The sequence below is a fragment of the Lynx rufus genome, unplaced genomic scaffold, assembly GCF_022079265.1.
Source record: "Lynx rufus isolate CCGP_SWC_20201006 ecotype Redwood Valley unplaced genomic scaffold, mLynRuf1.p SCAF_22, whole genome shotgun sequence".
NCBI classification, from domain to species: domain Eukaryota; kingdom Metazoa; phylum Chordata; class Mammalia; order Carnivora; family Felidae; genus Lynx; species Lynx rufus.
Window position 1 is genome coordinate 23,255,126 of NW_025814837.1, and position 21,359 is coordinate 23,276,484.

The following is a 21,359-nucleotide window of genomic DNA, read 5'->3' on the forward strand; positions in this document are numbered from 1 at the left end:
TAGATGGGCAAGTGTTAGGGTGTTTATTTGATAAAACAGAATAGTTGGCTGCAGGAGAAATGTTTCAAGTAAAATTTTAAAATTGAGACGATTTTCTCTTATTTTTTAAGGAAAGGTGGTAAAATTGTTTTCTTGAGACTTCAGTCTTCAGAGAGATTCTACCTGGGTACATAATAGAATAGGAAACACTTATATGGTACTTCCTATGTGTCAGGTATTTTTCTAAAAGTTTTATACGTATTAAACCACATACCCCAGGATAACCCTCCGAGGTTAACACTATTGTCTACCACTCCTTTGTTCTTAATTAATAAGCTTTGTTTTTTAGAGCAGTTTTAGATTCACAGCAAAATGGAACAGAATGTACAATGATTTCTTATATATCCTCTGCCCCTTCCCCCACCCCCAGACTCCCCCCACCCCCCCTTTCAACATCCCCTGCCAGAGTGGTATGTTTGTTATAGTGGTGAAACTATGTTGACACATCAGTACCACCCCAAATTCATAGTTTAGTTGAGAATTCATTCTTGGTGTGGTACATTCTTTGGGTTTCGACAGATGTATAATGACATGTGTCCACCATTGTAGTTCCGCTGGCCTAAAAATCCTCTGTGCTCTGCCTATTCATCCCTCCCTCTCTCTTAATCATTGTTACTATCTCAGTAATTTTGCCCTCTCCAGAATGTCTTGTAGTTGGAATCATACAACTGTCTTTAAAAAACAAAACAAAACAAAACTTTTTTAACGTTTATTTATTTTTGAGACACAGAGAGAGAGTGTGTGAGTGGGGAAGGGACAGAGAAAGAGGGAGACACAGAATCTGAAGCATTCTCTAGGCTCCAAGCTATAACTACAGAGCCCAACGTGGGGCTTGAACCCAAGAACTGTGAGATCATGACCTGAACCGAAGTCGGACTCTTAACCGACTGAGCCCCCCAGGCCCCCCAGCTCATTTCTTTTTCAATGCCGAATAAAATTCCATTGTCTGGTTGTACTACAGTCTATTTACTCATTCACTTATTAAAGGACGTCTTGGTTGCTTCCAAATTTTGCAATTATGAATAAAGCTGCTATCAGTATAGTGAGGGTTTTGTGTGAACATAAGTTTTCAACTCCTTTGGGTAAATACCAAGGGATTGTGGGATTGTATGGTAAGAGTATGTTTAGTTTTATAAGAAACTGCCAAACTATTTTCCAAAGTGGTTCTGTCATTTTGCATTCCCACCAGCAATGAATGAGACTTAATGTTCCCTCACCAACATTTGGTGTTACCAGTGTTTGGGATTTTGGCCATTTTGATACATGAGTAGTGGTATTTCATTGTTGTTTTAATTTTCAATTCCCTAATGACATATGATGTTGAGCATCTTTTTATATGCTTGCCACTTACGTGTCTTCTTTGGGGAGGTGCCTGTTAAGGTCATCTGCCCATTTGAAAAAAACTTTTTTTTTATATTTACTTATTTTTGAGAAAGAGATAGAGCACAAGCTGGGGAGGGACAGAGAGAAGGAGAGAGAGAATCCCAAGCAGGCTCTGCACCACCAGCCCAGAGCCAGACATGGGGCTCCATCTCACTGACTGTGAGATCACGACCCAAGCTGAAATCAGGAGTTAGATGCTTAACTGACTGAGCCACCCCGGCACCCTGGTCTTTTGCCCATTTTTAAAATCAGGTTGTTTGTCTTATTATTGAGTTTTAAGCGTTCTTTGTATATTTTGGATAACAGCTTTCTATTAGATGTGTCTTTTGCAAATATTTTCTCCCAGTTTGTGGCTTATCTTCTCATTCTCTCAACAGTGTGTGTCAAAGAGCAGAAGCTTCAAATTTGAATGAAGTCTAGAGTTTGTCAATTACTTTTTTTCATGGATTATGTCTATATTTTGTATGTTAAACATATTATATACTGTATTCTTACAATAAAGTAAGCTAGAGTGGTGACTGAGTGGTTCAGTCAGTTAAACGTACGACTCTTGATTTTGGCTCAGGTCATGATCTCACAGTTTGTGAGTTTGAGCCCCACATGATTCTCTCTCTCTGCCCCTCCTGTGCTCTCTCTCTCTCAAAATAAGTAAAAGAAACTTAAAAAAAAAAAAAAAAGAGTTATGTGCTCCCAACTGAGCCAGCCAGGCCCTCCCAAAGAACTTTTTAACTTTCCTCACAAGGCTGGTCTACTGACAACAAATTTTTTCAACTTTTGTCTGAGAAAGCCTTTATTTCTCCTTCACTTTTGAAGGATAATTTTGCAGAGTACAGAATTCTAGGCTGATGGGGTTTTTTTTCCTTCAAATATTTGATATTCCACTCCATTCTCTTCTTACTTGAATGGTTTCTGAGGAAAAGTTGCATGTCATTTTTATCTTTGCACCCAAATAGGAAATGTGGTAATTTTTTGTTTGTTTGTTTGTTTTGTTTTTTGTTTTTGTTTCTTTTTGCTTCTTTCAGGACTTTTTCTTCTTTGAATATGATACCTCTAGGTGTAGTGTATTGGGCATGTATCCTACTTGGGCTTTTCTGAGACCTGGATCTAGGTTGGATGTCTGACATTAATTTGGGGGAAATTCTCAGTTACTGTTTGTTTAAATGTTGCTTCTTTTCCTTTCTTTCTTTTCCTTCTGGTATTCCCATCATGCATATGTTACCTCTTCTACAATTGTCTCATAGGTTTTAGAAATCCTAATTTGTTTTTGTTTTTTGTGTTATTTTTTTTCCAATTTGCCTCTTTTTGCTTTTCAGTTTGGAAGTTTCTCTTATTATACCCTCAAGCTCAGAGACTCTGCTCACCTGTGTCTAGTCTATTAATGAGTCCATTAAAGGCAGTCTTCCTGTTACAGTGCTTTTAATCTCTAGCAAATCTTTTTTATTCTTCCTTCGATTTTCCATCTCTTCACTTACATTATCCATCTGTTCTTAACATGCTGTCTACTTTTTCCATTAAACCACTTAGCATGTTAATCATAGTTTTAAAAAATTCCTGATCTTGGGGCCCCTGGGTGGCGCAGTCGGTTAAGCGTCCGACTTCAGCCAGGTCACGATCTCGCGGTCCGTGAGTTCGAGCCCCGCGTCGGGCTCTGGGCTGATGGCTCAGAGCCTGGAGCCTGTTTCCGATTCTGTGTCTGCCTCTCTCTCTGCCCCTCCCCCGTTCATGCTCTGTCTCTCTCTGTCCCAAAAATAAATAAACGTTGAAAAAAAAAAAAATTCCTGATCTGATAATTTCAATATATCTGCTGTATTCTGACTCTGGTTCTGATGCTTGTTCAGTCACTCCAAACTGTGCTTGTCACTTTTTAGCATGCCTTGGAAATTATTGTTGAAAAGTAGGCATGGTGTCCGGGGTAAAAGGAACTGTGGTGAATAGCCCTTTAGCAATGTGATGGTAAAGGGTGGGGGAGGGGAAGCATTCTGACTGACTAGGTCTCAGTCTTTTGGTAAGCCTGCCCCCCTGGGCTGTGAACTTCAACAGTACTTTTCTTCAGTTTCTCTCCACCTTACGTAAGGGAGAATGGCTAGAGGAGTTGGGTACTTCCCTTCCCCCAGGTGGGTTAGACTCTGCTAAGACTTCAGCAGGTTAGGCTCTGGTGAAATAGTTTCTCCTGAGGGCAGATCTCGTTAAGAATAGAATGCTCCGGCATCTGCAAAATGGCTTCTGTTCTTTCTGCTAGAGGAAGCCCCAGGTGATTTTTCTTTGATATTCACTGTGACAACTTGGTAGAGCTCTTGGAGGTAACTTACAAAACTGTGGAGTACCCCCCCTTTGCCCCCCATTGTCCCCCTGAAATATTTCACTCCAGACTTGTCCTCACTGAGCCTCTAGCAATTTGTCAATACATTTTAGGTGTTCCTACGCTGGCACTGCTTCCCAAGAGGTTTGAGCTTGTGGGTTTCTACTCCAGTATTTTGTATATCTGTATGTCTATGTCTCCAATTTGAGGGGCAGTGGTTTGGTCTGTGACCTCGCTTCTCTGACCGATTTAAAAAGAACTGTGGCTTTTTCAGTTTGTTCGGCTTTTTACTTTTTAGGACAGAGAGATAACTTGTAAATTCCTTGCATGCTGGGCCAGAAACCACGTATAAGGAAACCAAGGCACAAAGCTATTTATTAATTTGATTAAGGCCCCCAGCTGGTATGTGGTACAGCCAGGATTTGAATCTAGGTAATCTGGCTCAAGAGTCTGTGCTCTTAACCACCATACCATTGAGGAAAACAAGCAAGTTGGGCAAGTGGGCAAAGGATGAATATGTTTTCTTACCATGAGATTGATTGTTCACATCTCTTAAGCTACATTTTCAAAAAATTTTCCTTAAAGGAAACAAGTGTCAGAGGGTTGACTTGTAGCAGATACAATCAGAAAATATTTTAGAGTGAAAACAAAAAAATCACTGCTAAACTGACCACCTTTGCAGATGACTGTTCAGTCTGCATCCATCTTTAGGGACAATACACAAATATTACGTATTTAACTTTTTCACTTAACATTATATCATGGGGATTTCCCCATATTTCGGTATCTTTTTTACAAAGTACGTTTAATAGCTGTATGTTCTACGTTGGTGATGTACTAAAACTTACAAAAATAATATTCTCTTATTGTATGGCATTTGATAATTATGGTTTTTCTCTTACAATGGTAGATAATGTTCAGCAATTGTTTCCCTTCCTTTGAGTAATTTCATTCAAGATAGCTCCATGAATGTGTTTATTGGGTCAATGGTACAGATACGTGTATAACTATTGCTGACTTTTGTCATATTGGTTTCTAGAATGGTTGTATCAACTTTCTGGGCTTCCAAAATGGTATAATGATATAAAATGCTATATATACATAAGTTGAAAACCTCTTACATGCAAGTGCAGTGTCAATACAAAAAGGCTCTAAAATGGCACCACTTCCATAAACGGATGCATGACTTTTTTCCAGATACTCAGTTTATATTGCATCTAGCCTGGCATGTAGGAGGCATTTCACAGATAGTTATTGGATGGATAGATGGATAGGATGGATGGATGGATGGATGGATGGATGGAGGACATCCAACTGATTCCTTCCAATCAACATACAGAAAGTTAGTGGCAAAATTGAGATGATACTCTGATTTATAAAATAGAGCTCTTTCTCCTGCTATCCCTGTGGTTTTACTGCATTCACCAATATATTTTGTATGCTTAGTATGTGCAAAATGCTGTTCTAGAAGCTGGGGTCCTAGTATCAATAAAACATAGCTCCACCCATCGCTTACCTCACAGTTTGATTGAGAAACTCACAGACTTCTCTGGATCAAATTCTCGTTCATAAAATTAATGTAGTGACCTCAGAAGTCCCTTCTAGTTTCTGAAACTCTAAATTTCCCAATTCTAGATATTAAGACTCTAGAGTAAGATTATTTCAAAGAATAATCTAAAAGAACTGGTGGTTCAAGATAATGATAGGTCTTCTCTATTTTCTCTTTCCTTCCTCCTTTCCTAACCTCCTGCCTTCTTGCCTTCCTTCCAACCTTCCTTTTTCATCATGCAATGCATACTAAACAGCAGATAAAATTCAATGTTAGGAATAAGATAAGTCCTCTTCTCTTAAAAAGTCTACAGTCCAAAGTGGGAAGGTTTTTTGAAGAAGAATAGTTTAGCAACACAACAGTACTACACACAGTGTTCATGTGTATGCGAATGTGATGTGCTTACTCTAATATTCTACCTACAACTTAAATTGAGTGGTCTCCAGCATTAAAGCAGAGGAGGGAATCTGCTAAATGCTTCCAAAAGTTCATGGAAAATACCACTGAGTCTTGAAGGTTTATCTTGGGGGAAAATACTGGTACCGTACTTGCCAATATCAAGACGAAAGAGAACAAAGGCAAATGGACTCACCACTTCTCTTCTTCTACTTGCACTCCTACGGACTGGAACTTACTGGGTGCTTTATTCTCCCCTGTTTTCTCAGGCTCTTCAGCATCATCCACCTGAAGAAATAATCAAATAAGTAGAGGTGCCCCATTTTAGTCATCTTGCTTGAGAAACAAATGTCACATTTTGTCAGAAACATCTGCAGTACTGCTGGAATGTTTTGTGATTTGTAGCCTTTTTATTCAACATTTATATGTTTGATGAGGGCCATCACTACGCTGTTGGCGTGTGCTTTGACTCTGCTGATCTTAGTAAAATGAAATTTTGTGTACTCCCCAGATAAATGTCTATGATGGCTCCTAAGATTTGTAAGTGGTGCTTACCCGTGAACACTGCACTAGAAAGGAATACTTACTTCCTAGAAGCATGTTCTTGGAAGTTTTGAATTTGCAGATAACAAAATACAAAAGAAGAAAGAAATTTCATTTATTGTACTTAGAATTGTTGATATTGAGAGATTTAGGTATCAACTTTTTAAGATAAACTGTATAGTATCTTCATTTTTTCCCCCTTAAACTAAGAAATTGACTTTCAATAACAAGCCATGATTCCTAAATAGCTATGTATAGACTACAGCTCACATAGAAAATGTATCTTTATTCATTTATTTATTTGTTTATTTATTTATTTTGACAGAGAGAGAAAGAGAGCATGCTTGAATAAGGGAGGGGGAGAGAGAGAGAGAGAGAGAGAGAGAGAGAATCCCAAGCAGGATCCGCCCTGTCGGCACAGAGCCAGATGCAGGGCTGGATCTCATGAACCTTGAGACCATGACTGAAATCAGGAAACCTTAGCTGAAATCAAGACTTGGACACTTAACCAACTGAGCCACCCAGGTGTCTTGAAAATGTGTCTGTATTTAAATGAGAAGCTACATGACAAACCTAAATTTGAAATAAATGTTAGGACTATTCAGAGCAATTAGATTCTTTTCTTCTTTTTTTTCTGTGTATTTAATAGATTTCTTTTTCTAAATATAAAAGTAACTTAATGTAAGTTACATGAAATTAAAATATGTAAATATATAACGTAGAAAGGTAAAGCCCCCTTTACCCCTTTCAAGCCTTTGAAGCATTTTTGTCCATCTATTAATATGTGTAATATATATGTAATTGATTATTAATACTAAGTATATACAGATGAAGTTACACTATATATATTTTTTCTGCAATTTGCTTTATTCATTAATACTGCTATCCTTTGGGTATTAGATCACGGCAGTAGATACAGCTCTATCTTAAGCCTTTTGTTTGCTACATAAATATTCCCTTTAATGACTACATAAGCAACATGGGCAACATGGGTAATTTTCTCCTTGTTGCTATTATCTAGTATTACAATTAATATTGCACATGTATCAGAACAATTAGAACAATTGTGCAAATGTTTGGGAAAAATCCTTAGAAGCTGAAATGTTAAATAGAAAGGTGGGGAGCATGTTCAACAGTAAGGGATATTAATTGCCAAATTGCTTTTCAAAGCATTTATCATCTTGCCATAATTGGTGTATGGGAATATCCATTTTCCTATACATTCACTAACACTAAATATGGCAAACTTTAAAATTTTTGCTAATATCACAGGTGAAAAATATTTATTGGCCTCTTGTGCTTCTATCTGTAAATTGCTTATTCATATCCTTTGCTAGTTTTTGTGTCTTTATCCTACTGAGTTCTTTTTTATTTTCTTCAAAAGAATTTTTTTAAATGTTTATTTATTTTTGAGGGAGAGACACATACAAAGTGTGAGCAGAAGGGCAGAGAGACGAGGAGACAGAATCTGAACCATTTCAGATTCTCCAGGTTCTAAGCTGTCAGCACGGAGCCCGACACGGGGCTTGAACCCACCAAGGGTGAGATCATGGCCTGAGCTGAAGTCCGACGCCGAACCCACTGAGCCACCCAGGGATCCCATTATTTTTAATTTTCTCATTTGTAGAGCCTGTATCTTATGACCCTTCATCACTCTTTCTTGGTTATACATACTTTAAATATTTTCTCCCAGTTTATCATTTGTCTTTTATTTATTTATTTTTAAGATTTTATTTTTAGGTAATGTCTGTATCCAACATAAACTTGAACTCACAACCCAGAGATCAAGAGTCCCATGCTTTACCACTTGAGCCAGCCAGGTACCCCTATTATTTGTCTTTTAAACTTTGCTGTTAATTGTACAGAATCTTAAAATTACTATGTAGTGAGGGGTGACTGGGTGGCTCAGTTGGTTAAGTGTCCGACTTTGGTTCAGGTCAGGATCTCAGAATTTGTGAGTTCGCTACTGTGTAGTGAAACCTTTTATGGCTTGGAAAAGCCTTCTTTACCCCTGAGCATATTTTTTGTTTTTTAAATTTATTAAAAACATATTTTATTTATTTATTTTTCAGAGAGAGAGAGAGAGAGAGAGAGAGAAGAAGGGGCAGAGAGAGGGAGAGAGAGAATCTCAAGCACAGTGCTGAGCCCCAATGCTGAGCCAAATTCATGAACCGTGAGATCATGACCTGAGCCAAAATAAAGAGGTGGCCATTTAACTGACTGAGCCACCTAGGTGCCCCAAAGAGCACCCCTTTTTAAAATTTATTTATTTATTTTGAGAGAGAGAGAAAGAGAGAGAATGTATGCATGCATGCTCATGAGGGAGGGGCAGAGAGAGATGGTACCCTGAGTGTATTTTTTAAAGTTCTCTTGTATTTACTTTTATGCTTTCATTTTTCCTTTTCATAATTAGTTCTAAAATCCATTTTCCGGAAATGTCCATGTGTAAGAAACAAAGTAGAAATTAAACATTTTCCCCCTATATGGATCATCAATTGATCTGGCTCCTTTTATTTACTAATTCATCTTTCTGATCTGAGATGCCAACTTTATGTTCTACCAAACTTCACCCATACGTTCGCATGTATATAGCCCTGTTTTAGGTCAATTTTATAATAAATCTTGATATTTTCTATGGCATAACTCTTCCTGTATTCTTTTTTTTTTAATGTAATTTAAAAAAATTTCTAGGTTATTTTGGGGTATTAACTTCTAAATACATTTAACATCAAATTGTCAAATCCCTTCTCCCAGCTTCTACCCAGTGATAAACATCACATTGGAGTTTCTTTAAATTTTTGTATACCTTTTTGTTTTGTTTTGTTTTTGGTATGCTTCCTGTCCAGCACAGAGCCCAACATGAGGCTTGAACTCATGACCTGAGATCAAGAGTTGGACACTTAACCAACTGAGCCACCCAGGTACCCCTTTTTTGTGTAACTTTTGGGAGAATTGCTGTCTTTACACTATGGGGTATTCTCATGCAGGAATATTGCATAGTTTTCCAATCAATCAGATCTCTTATGTATTATATAAGGGAAGGTTTTAGATTGTTTTCAGGTAAGTGTTAATACATTCTTTGTGAAGCTCAATCCTGTTACAGTTTTTGATACTAATGTGGATGGGCTCATTTTCTGTTTATCAGTGATATATAGAAAACTTACTGATTTCTCTGTATTTATATTGTATTCTTTCACTCTACTGAATTCTACTGATTTTTCCAGTGATTTCCATTAGATTTTCTAAGGGGACATGCGTATTATCTGCAAATAAAAGCCCTTTTACTCTTTCTTTGGAATGTTTACACCTCATTTCACATTCTTGCTTTGTGTATTGGCTAATAAAGGCAAATAGTGCTGAATAAATACATGAAAACAGGAATCTAGATCTAGTTTCTGAATCTAATTGAAATGTCTTTACCATTTCACCTTTGTTTTTTTAATGTTTAAAAATTTTTTTTGTAATGTTTATTTATGTTTCAGAGAGAGAGACAGAGCACGACCAGGGGAGGTGCAGAGAGAGAGGGAGACACAGAATCTGAAGCAGGCTCCAGGCTCCATGCTGAAGCATAGATCCTGACACGACGCTCGAACCCATGAACGCGGGATCATGATCTGAGCCAAAGTGGTATGCTTAACCAACTAAGCCATCCTGGCACCCCTATTTCTTTTTTTAATTTTTAAGTTTATGTATTTATTTTGAGAGAGAGAGAGAGCAAGCAGGGGAGGGGCAGAGAGAGAGAGGGGAAGAGAGAGAGAATCCCAAGCTGTGCGGGGTTGGCAGCACAGAGCCTGACTCTCACAAAACCACAAGATCATGGCCTGAGCCAAACTGAGTCACCCAGGCACCCCCAGAATTATGTTTATTTGGTAAAATATATCAAGAATCTTGATATTTTTTCTTGTATTATTAAATACTTCATTTTTTAGAAAGTATTTATTTTGAGAGAGAGAGAGAGAGAGCATGGGGGAAGGGCAGAGAGGAAGGGAGAGAGATTGAGAATCCTAAGCAGGCCCAGTGCTGTCGGCACAAAGCCCCAGTCGGGGCTCAAAATCCCAAACCGTGAGATCATGACCTGAACTGAAATCAAGACAGACACTTAACCTAGTGAGATACCCCGGCGCCTCTATTATTAAATACTTTAAATGAAACAAGAATTATTTGCTTCTTGGAGGTTGGGAATTTTCTGTGAATTTATCCTGGTGTGTACCATTTCAGGGAAGTATATTTTTTACTTTATTTGGCAATGTATTCTATGGTTATTTGATTTCTTCTTGCTGGTTTTATACTTCCTCTTACATTAGTAATACTAATTTACATGTACGTCTATTTTATTTAGACCTTAAAATTTACCACCCTAAAATTGCCACAAGAATTTTTTTTAATGTTTATTTATTTTTGAGAGAGAGACAGAGAGAGAGAGAGAGCAAGTGAGGAAGGAGCAGAGAGAGAGGGAGACACAGAATCTGAAGCAGGCTTCAGGTTCTTCAGCACAGAGCCCAACACGGGGCTCAAACCCATAAACTGCAAGATTATGACCTGAGCTGAAGTCAGATACTTAACCGACTGAGCCACCCAGGTGCCCCACAAGAATTTTTTATAATTTTTTAAAAAGCTTTCTTTTCTTTAAAAAAAATTTTGTTTTTAATGCTAATTTTTGAGAGAGAGAAACACAGAGTGTGAGTGAGAGAGGGACAGAGAGACAGGGAGACACAGAATCTGAAGCAGGCGCCAGGCTCCTAGCTGTCAGCACAAAGCTGGACGCAGGGCTTGAACCCATGAACCCCAACACTATGACCTGAGACAAAGTCAGACACTTAACCGACTGAGCCACCCAGACACCCCTATAAAAGCTTTCTCATTTCTGGGGCATCTGGATTCTCTCTCCCTCTCTCTCTGCTCCCCCTCTGCTCATGGGTGTGCTCTTTCTGTCTCTCAAAAATAAATAAACATTATTTATTTATTAAAATTTTTTGATTATTTATTTATTTTTGAGAGAGAGAAAGACAGAGCATGAGCAGGGGAGGGGTAGAGGGAAAGAGACACCCAGAATCCGAAGCAGACTCCAGGCTCTGAGCTGTCAGCACAGAGCCCGACGTGGGGCTCAAACTCATGAACTGCAAGATCATGAATGACCTGAGCGGTGAGTGGAAGTCTGGCACTTAACAGACTGAGCCACCCACGCGCCCCTAAATAAACAGTTTTTTAAAAACGGCTTTCTCATTTCTAATATTGTTGAATTTTGTTTCCCCTGTCAATCAGACTTATTTTTTTTCCCCAAAGAACTGATTTTGTATCAATCTGACTTTAGCTGTTTTGCTGTTGCTCTGTTTTATCTTCCAATGCATTTATCTCTACTTTCATCATTAATAATTCCTTCTAATTTATTGTTCTTATCTAGTTTTGTGAATTGAATGTTTTGTTTATGTTGCAGTATTGCTTAACTATGAAAGAACTCAGGGCTATGGATTCTGAGATCATAGGTATGGTCACAACCCACAGTGATGATTTATAGGACTCTCATCATTTATTTCACAACAATCTTGAATTTCCTCCTTCATCCAAATGTTATTTAGAATATTTTTTAATAGTTTCAAGTGGTTAGCTTTTGTTATCTTAGTGTTAATTTCTAGTTTTAATACATAACAGTTGGGAACCATGACTGTAATATCTCTTCTATGTGGAATCCATTAAAATTATCTCTGGAATTTTGACTTGAGATACGTCTCCCTAAAAATCTCTTCCTGAATATGCATTCATTCTGATTTCAAGGACATCAAAATAAAGTTTACAAAGTCTGAATATACTGAGTACATTTAAAGAAAAAACTATTCATGACATTGTTAAAGAATGGCAAGGTACACTTTCTTCAGGGGGACTATTGTGATCGTCCGAGGGACCGCAGCAGGATTTGAAGTGTGGGAGAGAGATGGAGCTTAACTCCAAATGCAACACGAAAAAGTGGGAATCTATAGCCAAGAAGCAGGGTCGGGGGTTGTCAGTGGTGGAAAATTACAGAGAGAAAACCTCAGGGATGAGAGAAAGCCTCACAGGGACCTTGATAAAGGCAGGCCGGGTTGATCAGACATCACTGGGGGATGACAGAGGATGAAGAACATGATCAGATAACCAGGGGATTCTGGCTAAACCGATTTAGCAGGATTCTCACTGAAATGGGGTGAGAAGATGCAAAGATGGACACAGAAGTACAAAAGTCGAGGCCTAGTCAGGAGAATTCAGAGCAGCCTGACCACAGTCTGGTCAAGGACAGACTCATTATCCATACTATCTGCACAGCTTTCCTTCATTGGTTTAAGTCCAGTGATTACAAATCAGAAATGATGTCACCTCTTTATTTCTCAAGGCCCTCTTTTAATTAATAGTAACAACTCACTTGGTTTGTATCATTCCAAAGGACTCGGCTTGGCAGTCGGACTCATCTTTTTTACATGGGCCATAACACATATCTCTGTACATTTGGACAGGCATTACAGGAAATAAGTAAGTAAATCTTAGGAGCGCCATCTCAAATAACTAAATTTTCATTTATTTTTAATTCAGAAAATGAGAAAACAATCACATGTTATGCAATGTGAAGATTAAGCTTCAAGCTCTTTTAGGTTGTTTTACAAGGTAAGTTAAATGGTCATGGAGGGAAGTCACAACCTAACATCTGGAGGTGGAGGGGTCAAGGTCTAAAGCTACTATGTGAAACTCATCTGGAGCTGAAGATTACTCTCGAGAGACTAAAAGATGGTGTAACCTCCCACTGCTACTGGCTACCTTTGGGGAAGGGAGTAGGAATCAGAAGTAGAAAGAAGTAGAAAGAAGAAGTACATGGGATGCCTGGGCGGCTCAGTTAGTTAGGCGTCCAACTTCAGCTCAAGTCATGATCTTGCAGTTCGTGGGTTCAGGCCCCACGTCGGGCTCTGTGATGACAGCTCAGAGCCTGGAGCCTCTTCAGATTCTGTGTCTGATTCTGTCTCTCTGCCTCCCCTGCTCGTGTTCTGTCTCTCTCTGTCTCTCAACAATAAATAAATATTAAAAAATTTTTTTAAAAAACAAAAGAAGTACAGAATATTTTGTTTTGTATACTTTCATACTTAATGAATCCCCTTTACAACAACAACACCATATGCATATATTACTTATTTTGTAATTTGAAGGGAAAAAAAATTACCCTTAACATTACCCTTGACTTTTTAGAAGACATACAACTTTGCTCTAAACCTGAAGCAACCAGTTACCCTCTTCCCATCCGCCCACCACTAGACCACCAGAAAAAGCACCGGATAAAGTAGTTGACTTGAGTTTTGGAGCCATATTATAAAAAAATACATACTTCAAGATATTCTAGAATCATATTTCGTTCCATGAGATGTTCCCACTAGAACAGCATGGGAACCAAGACTACAAATTCACCCTACCCATCTTAAGCTTTTTAATATACTTGCTCATGGTTTATTTATTTATTTATTGGACAAAGTGCCTTTTTCTGGTAACTTACTTATTGTCCAGCCCATATTCTGTATCCCTCTGCTTTGTGGCACGGGGGCCAGGAATCGGCAACTACATTTCCCAGGCTTCGGTGCTGGCCAGCTTCGAGTTATATTCTAACAATGGAAGGTGGGAGGAGAGAAGGGACTTTCTTCCTATTTCCACCTCCTGTGGGCAGTGCTCCAGCCCAAGTGCACAGCTTTCAGCCGCTTTGGCTCATGCACCAGATGCACTGCTCCCTGGCACGTCCCAGCACCAGCTGACCACACCTGCCTCGGTGGTCCGAGGCTGGCTACAGTGGGGACTCTCCCTTGAGCTCCTAAATTCTGGGAACCCCACCTTTCCCTTTTTGCTCCCTTAGTTCTGGTTGGCACTGGTAATTGCTTAGTCCATCCCAGTATTGCTCTTTCAGCCTTTCCAACATTATGTATCAAACTGCCTCTGTTTGATAACTGAGCATGGTTTCTATTTTCCCGAGTGGGATTCTAACGGGTTCCACGTGGCTACGCTCACGTCAATGAAAAATGCTTAGAGTGTCAGCCAAAGTAGGATGCTGCAGCTTTACTGTATGGGGTGGTAGCAAAATTACCCAATGAAACTCTTCCTGAAAATGCATGGTAGCTATTTCCCATAAGAACCGTGATCCTCAAGGCAGAAAGAAAGCGAGAAAGAAAGGAGTCAGGGGTCTCAAGGATGGGAATGGAGGGCATTGTACGCTGTGCTCCAGCCCCATGCCACCTATCTAAACCCACAGCTGATTTGTATCAAAGTGTTGTCATCTTCCAAGGTTCAATTGTATGTACATTTATCTTTGTGACCTTGACGCCCTTAGATCCCCAAATGGACAAATGTCACCACTCTTACATAGTACCTAGGGTAATCCACTTAAATTTATGAAACGACTCTCAAAATGTTTAAAGAAATTGCAAAGTGGGGCGCCTGGATGGCGCAGTCGGTTAAGCGTCCGACTTCAGCCAGGTCACGATCTCGCGGTCCGTGAGTTCGAGCCCCGCGTCAGGCTCTGGGCTGATGGCTCAGAGCCTGGAGCCTGTTTCTGATTCTGTGTCTCCCTCTCTCTCTGCCCCTCCCCCGTTCATGCTCTGTCTCTCTCTGTCCCAAAAATAAATAAACGTTGAAAAAAAAATTAAAAAAAAAAAAAAAAAGAAATTGCAAAGTAATTACATCTCCATCCTGAAAAAATTAAGGAAGCCCTTGGCAGATGATAACATTTCAGCATATTTGGCTAATTATGGTTTGAAGGGAAGGTAAGGTTAATAATAACTGAATCTAATATTTGTTGGGCCCACTACACTTCGAGCCTTACGTATATTATATCAGTCCATTTTTACTACATCCTATAAGGTACCCTGTGGAATAGTGACCGTTACTGCCAGTTTCCAGATGAGGAAACTGGAAGTATTACGTATTTGGCCTAAACTCACACAGGTTGCAAAGTAAATGATTTTAGTATTAACTATTCGTCATGGATTCAATTCAAAATGTTGGGAAAGGTTTGGAAACTCTGACCCTAAAGAAGTAAATGGTGGGAAAGAGTCCAAGATCCTGGTGTTCTACGTTTTGGGGATTAAGATTTAACTTAGAGAAAAGTGTAATGAAATTTGGTGACTATTTTACGCCTTGAATTTGTACTTATTTATTATTCTCCATCAAAGAAGTGGTGTAGCATGGTCACATTAAACATCAAGGTCCAATCTAGGCTCTGTCAACATAGGATGTGTGGCCTTGGGCAAGTTACTCAACCTCTCTGTGTCCTCATGTATACTGTAGAGATGGTAATCCCACTTATGCCCCAGGGTTGTTGTAAGGGTAGATGAGACCACCACATCAAGTACTTAGTACTTCCATATAATGTCTACAGTAGTGAACAGTGTGAATGGAGGAAAAGGTAGAGCCATATTTTCACTCACTAGAATATTCAAACATTTAAGAAGCGCGATGGTCTCTGAAACAAAACTCTTCTCCCCAACACTATATGTGGATTTCAGAGTAGTTCTATCTTACTGGGTGAAACTAACAACACAATATTTGGTGGATTTCATGTGTATGAATGCTTTATTCTGAGTAAGAATTATTTGGAGAAAAGCCTCTGAGACCAACGGGCAGACCTGGGAGGTGATTAAGATAGATAGATAGATAGATAGAAGCTTTTAAATAAAATGAACAGTAAGACTGACAAACAACTATCTTTTTTTTTTTTTTTTAGGATTTTATTTTTAACTGATCTCCACACCCCACATGGGGTTGGAACTCATGGCTCTGAGATCAAGAGTCATGTGCTCTACCAACTGAGCCAGCCAATAATTGTCTGTAAAATATGCTATTTTTAAGTGCAAAATGGCAAGATATATAATAGCCTGAGGTATATACTAACCTCTGGGTAAAAAAGGGGAACAAATAAAAATATGTATTTGCTTGAATATGCACAAAATAGGTCTGTATGAGATGCAAATATTGGTTGTATTAATTTCTTCCTGCAAAGAGAACTGATGGGCTATTAAATAAGAATGGGCGTTGGGTGGGGAGTGCCTGCGTGGCTCAGTCAGTTAAGTGTCTGATTCTAGAGTTCGGCTCCAGTCATGATCTCACGGTCATGGGATTGAGCCCCGTGTCTGGCTCCGCACTGAGTGTGGAGCCCACTTAGGATTCTCTCTCTCTCTCTCTCTCTCTCTCTGCCCCTCCCTGTTTGCATGCTCTCTCTCCCTCTCTCTCAAAAAATAAATGTTAAAAAAATAAGAATGGCAGGGAGACTAGTCACTGAATGCCTTTTTATAACCTTTGAATTTTGAGCCAGAGGAATATATAATCGATTGAGAAATGATGTAAAATACAGAAGAAACTGAACATCAAGGAAGTAGAAGAAAACTAACATGACTGGGTGCCAGTTATGTGCCAGATAAGGAAGGTCAATTTTTCTTTTATCCTGGGTAAAATATACACAAAATGAATCCTTCATCTTAACCCCTTCTCAGTGTGCAGTGCCCACAGCATTAAGTACATTCACATTGTTGTGCGACCATCACCATCATCTACGTCCAGACTTCTTCCATCGTCCCAAATGGAAATTCTGGACCCCCCAGGAAGCTGAAATTTGTAAACTCAATCCTCACAATAATCCTGTGGGGGACAGTTAAGGAAACAGGCTCAGGAAGATCACGTCATGCGCCTGGGACAACACGGAATGCCGGCCTCTGCTCTTCCCTACTCCTTCAAAGCTTTTGGGCAGTAGGGAGAGCAGTTAGTTCCTGGGGGGAGGCAGGGGCAGGCATGGGGGTGGAGGCTGGCTTTGGGCATGTGCCTCCTGTTGTGTCGCCTAGTATCATGCACCAATGCCACAAGTTCTTTTAGGAAACTTGACAATGTGCACTATGGTAACCTGTAGGTTATATATATATATATATATATATATATATATATATATATAAAAGCATTTGACTCATTGCTACTAGACAAATATTGCCCTTTAGAAGTGCACTCTGCAGAATGCACTGTGAAAATAAATCATCGTGAAAACCTACCCCACGCCTGGTTGTTAGATGTGCCTTAGAGTTGGTTCATTGTGAATAGATTTATTGGCCACCACGTCAGGAAGTTATTATTCAAAGGGCACCTGCATGATATGGCACAACAAAAAAGGGAGAAAAGAATGACTCTTCTCCATTGAGAGAAGGAAATTTCTAGCTGGGTAAGCCAAGCTGAACAGATGTGAAAAACAAGAGTCGGCTTGATCTTATCTCTGAGCAGCAGAAAACTCTGGGCTGAACTGAGAAGCCTGCTGAATTATCTACCATTTTTTGAAATGCATGATTAAATAACCAACAATTATGCTGAGACTAATGCACATTCTTTGCTCATGATGCTGTGGTGTGAGTGATCGCTTTCTACATGACCAGTCACTTTGGTCTTCCTCTCCCTCACTCCCACATGTATGAGAAGTGATTCACATTTTTGTTCTCATGTGGTTCCTCAACAGTGCTGAACATACTGTAACACAAACCCATAACCCGGGTCATTCTTGGATGTCCACTCCTTTTTTGAGAATCAAAACGTGCATTAGGAATTGAGGGCACTTTGTGTTTGATTGTGTTTGTTTAATTATCCTAATGCTTTGAGTCACACATTCAGAGAAAAAAAAATAATCTAACTTAGAGAACAAAAATAATCTAATAACGCCCACAGACAAAATATCTTCATGATTTTTAAATTCACATTTAACAATGTAGGAGTTCCAGAGCCAATCATTTGAAACTCTGGTCCCGCACGTGGCTCTGTCGTCCAAAAGGGGCAGACAGCACATCTTCTGGAAGAGCAATAGTGTTACATTTCTTGAATTTTGGGTCCCTATTTCAAAGGACAGAAAGGGAGGCTGTTACCTGTATCCCAATGGAAAGGCATCGATTTTTCTTAAAGTGATCCTTCTTCCTGTCCTCTGTGGTGACAGTGGCTATGGTGGTCGTGGTAGTGACAGTGGCAGGGTTGTTGCTCATGTGTTGACTTGCAGGGCCGTGGATCTGGGCATTTGCAGCTTCGATGGCGGCTGTCAGAGCCTTCATACTGTCCAGGCTCTCCGTGGAGTTGCTCAGTCCAGACTGGCTGATAATATCTCCTCGCTGGCCCTGTCCATCCATGTAGGCATCCTGGGCAGACTCTGTGCTACTCTGGGCTGTGATAGAAATGAAAGGTTTCGTGGTAGTTCTGGGTGGGACTGGAGGTGGTGTCTTCTTATATGTTGTAATGCAAGATGACACTGGAAGACAGTGAAAACAAAGACACTGTGATTTCTGTGTGGGTTTTAATTTCTGTATTGTAACTAACATCCACTGAGAATCAGGGCACATGAAACACACGAAGACATTGAACATGAAAACAAGTCCATTGATTGAGTAAGTGAGATCCCTGCTTAGAGGGGATATTTGGGCCTCCTATGAGGTGACATACCCAGAAGACTGAGGGGGAAAAAGACTGAAAAACACCAACCTCTGAAATGGAAGTTTCTGAAATGGAAATTAAATGAATCAACATAAAATAGCCATTTGTAGAAATCTTCACAGGCAACAGTACACCCAGAAAGATAATACATGTGTAGATAAACCCAGGGTAGTGTCTGCCTTCTCAGGAATATATTAAATACAGCTAATGTTAAACAAGGTAACTCATTGGAGAAGATTGCGGTGTTTGATAATAAACATTGAAAAGGGAAGGAGGAAAGCAAAGAGTTGTGAGCAAGTGTGATCTAATCCTAACAACAGTGGGAAGCACGGGGTGGGGGGTGGGGGTGGTGGGGGGAGCTGTTGGGGGTGGCTGACTCAGCTGTCTCAGCTTCCTGGAGCTCTGGTTTACTGGCACTTGGTTTCTTCCTTTCTTTCTCCCTCCCTCCTGTCTCTCCCTCTTTTCCTTCCTGTCTTTGTCTCTTTTCTCCCTCCAGCCCTCTTCTTTCTCCTTTCCTTCCTTCCTTCCTTCCTTCCTTCCTTCCTTCCTTCCTTCCTTCCTCTGGATAGATGCTCACTATAGAAACTACTCTTCTGAATTTTTTTGTTGTTGTTTCTGAGCAGAGCTATCTTCTAAGAGGGAATATACTGCACAAAAGTCTCCTCTATTATAGTCTCCCTTGTTTCCAAATCTGTGTTGGGGGGTGAAGTGTGTGGGTAGCTTATAGGAGACTAGTCCCTAAAACTCTGTCCTTCAAGACAACTTAACCAACTTAGGGGCCTGTGTCTGTGCAGAAAAGTGTCCTTTCTGGACTTGTGCAATTTAGTTGAGGTCCCCCCTGAGGCTCTGGCTAAAGTGGCCTCTGGTCTTCTCTCCAACTCCCTGATTATAACTCTGAGGTTATGTGAAGAAGCCTTACACACTGGTTTTCAGCCTTGTATTTGTGGAGCATGATGTACAAAATACAGATCAAAAAGAATGTTAAAGTTTTCAAGTGAATTCCCTGCCAGAAAAGAACAATTCCTTAACCAACTTTCTAAAGACTTTTGTTAAGTCATCTTTAAAAATGATTCAAGTTGGGGCGCCTGGGTGGCTCAGTTGGTTAAGCAACCCACTCTTCTTGGCTCAAGTTATGATCTCTCGGTTAGCAAGATGGAGCCGTGCATGGGGCTCTACACTGGTAGCGGGAAGTCTGCTTAGGATTCTCTCTCTCTCTCAAAAAAAAAAAAAAAGCTTTGAAAGATAAAAAATAATTTTAAAAAATGATTCCAACTATTGCATTTCCATCACTTTCCCGGCGATGCGTTTTCCAATCACAGCAAATGGTCACTCCTTACGCCAGATCAGCTACTCCCGACCATACAATCCCAGCTCTGGTTTGAGCCACCACTTTGGCCACTCACTAAATGAAATACTTGCTTTAATAGTTAGGATGTTTCCTGAGGCCACTCAAAGGAAGCATCCTATAAGGAAAAACAAACAGAAGGATCCTATGATGCTGTGCTGCTGTTCTGCTGCCCTGTGATTCGGAGTAATTTCCTTAGTTGTGAAAGATATAAGGACAAAACTATTTTGCTATTTCCTAGGAATTACCTGATGCAACATGACAATATCACATATGCTCTGGAAGTGGGGGTAATGTCAACAATATAAACGTAGCCACCACTCAGTGACCCAGGATGCATGATTGCCATTGGCTCACGCGGGGAAAGTCTTCCGCCTAAGCCTAGTGCATGAGCGATACATCCTTTAGTTTGAACAGAACTCAGCAATTCCCAGCCCAATGTCCACAGTTTTTAGCTCAGGCGCGGAAGAGGTAATGCGAGCAGTGGAGGCTCCCAGCGCCCGCCTGCAAGGGGCGGAGCCAGGAGCAGAGGCTGGTCTCAGGTTCTCCCACTGGGCTCCCGTGGAGCCTGGGGCTAAGTGTGCTAACGTGTGCATTGCTGATTTTTCACCTTGCCCAATTTAGTGTCGTGCCCTGCCCCCACCGTGGAGCTACCTCTTGTTTCCCAGGAAAGTTTGAAGGGATAACCCCTCTCGGTGATGCTGAGTCTCAGTTATTCATTGGAAGACAAGAGGGGGTTGATGACCATAAGGAGGATAAAATCAATCTCTCTGTTCGAATCTAGTGAAACCAGATCCTTTTATTACTTCTCCTAAGACAAGTTTTTACAGTGTGAACTCATTATTTTGTTGAAATAATGAGCAATGTTGTATCTTGCTCAGGACATGGGGCCCGCTGGTATTCCATATGGGTTGTTTACGGCTTGTTGTTGGCCAGCCTGCATCCTCTTTCAGTGTGGGTAATCAAAACTGCACGATGTAGCCAAGTAGAGTATTCTTTCATTTGCTGTGATTTACCGGAGACATCTTGCCATGATGTGATAAGTGTGATATGGGGAATATAGAAAGGAGGGCGTCACATTATTTCCAGTGTAGTGACAGGGTTTGGGGACACTCCCCAGGGCCAACTGCAATTTGGTGCCATCTGGTGGCTGTTGTCAGCTCCCCTTCCAGGTCAATAGGGTTCACTGATTATTTTGATCAATGGGGACCTTCAGGATGGTAGCAGCAATGCTAGAAATCCACTAGGGTTAGATTGAACAGGGACAATCCTGGGGACATGGCTTTCACAACAGGCTGGCCAAGCCCCAATACCCAAGGAGGTAAAATGTGAGATTGCCCCACCTCCAATAAGGGGCTGAA

General features: G+C 40.2%; 1 protein-coding gene across 14 annotated transcripts in view; it reads right to left on the minus strand.

Annotated features, from left to right (window-relative positions):
• Positions 1–21,359, minus strand: part of DLGAP1 (DLG associated protein 1) — a 328,443-nt gene that overhangs the window by 46,480 nt on the left and 260,604 nt on the right. For 12 of the 14 annotated variants that reach the window (XM_047087011.1, XM_047087010.1, XM_047087018.1 and 9 more), the window contains 2 exons: positions 18,098–18,471; positions 5,863–5,954 (listed from right to left, as the gene is read on the minus strand). In XM_047087011.1, the coding sequence (XP_046942967.1) occupies positions 5,863–5,954; positions 18,098–18,471 (466 nt within the window). The remainder of the gene's footprint in view (positions 1–5,862; positions 5,955–18,097; positions 18,472–21,359) is intronic. The other 2 variants (XM_047087023.1, XM_047087024.1) reach the window with 1 other exon arrangement.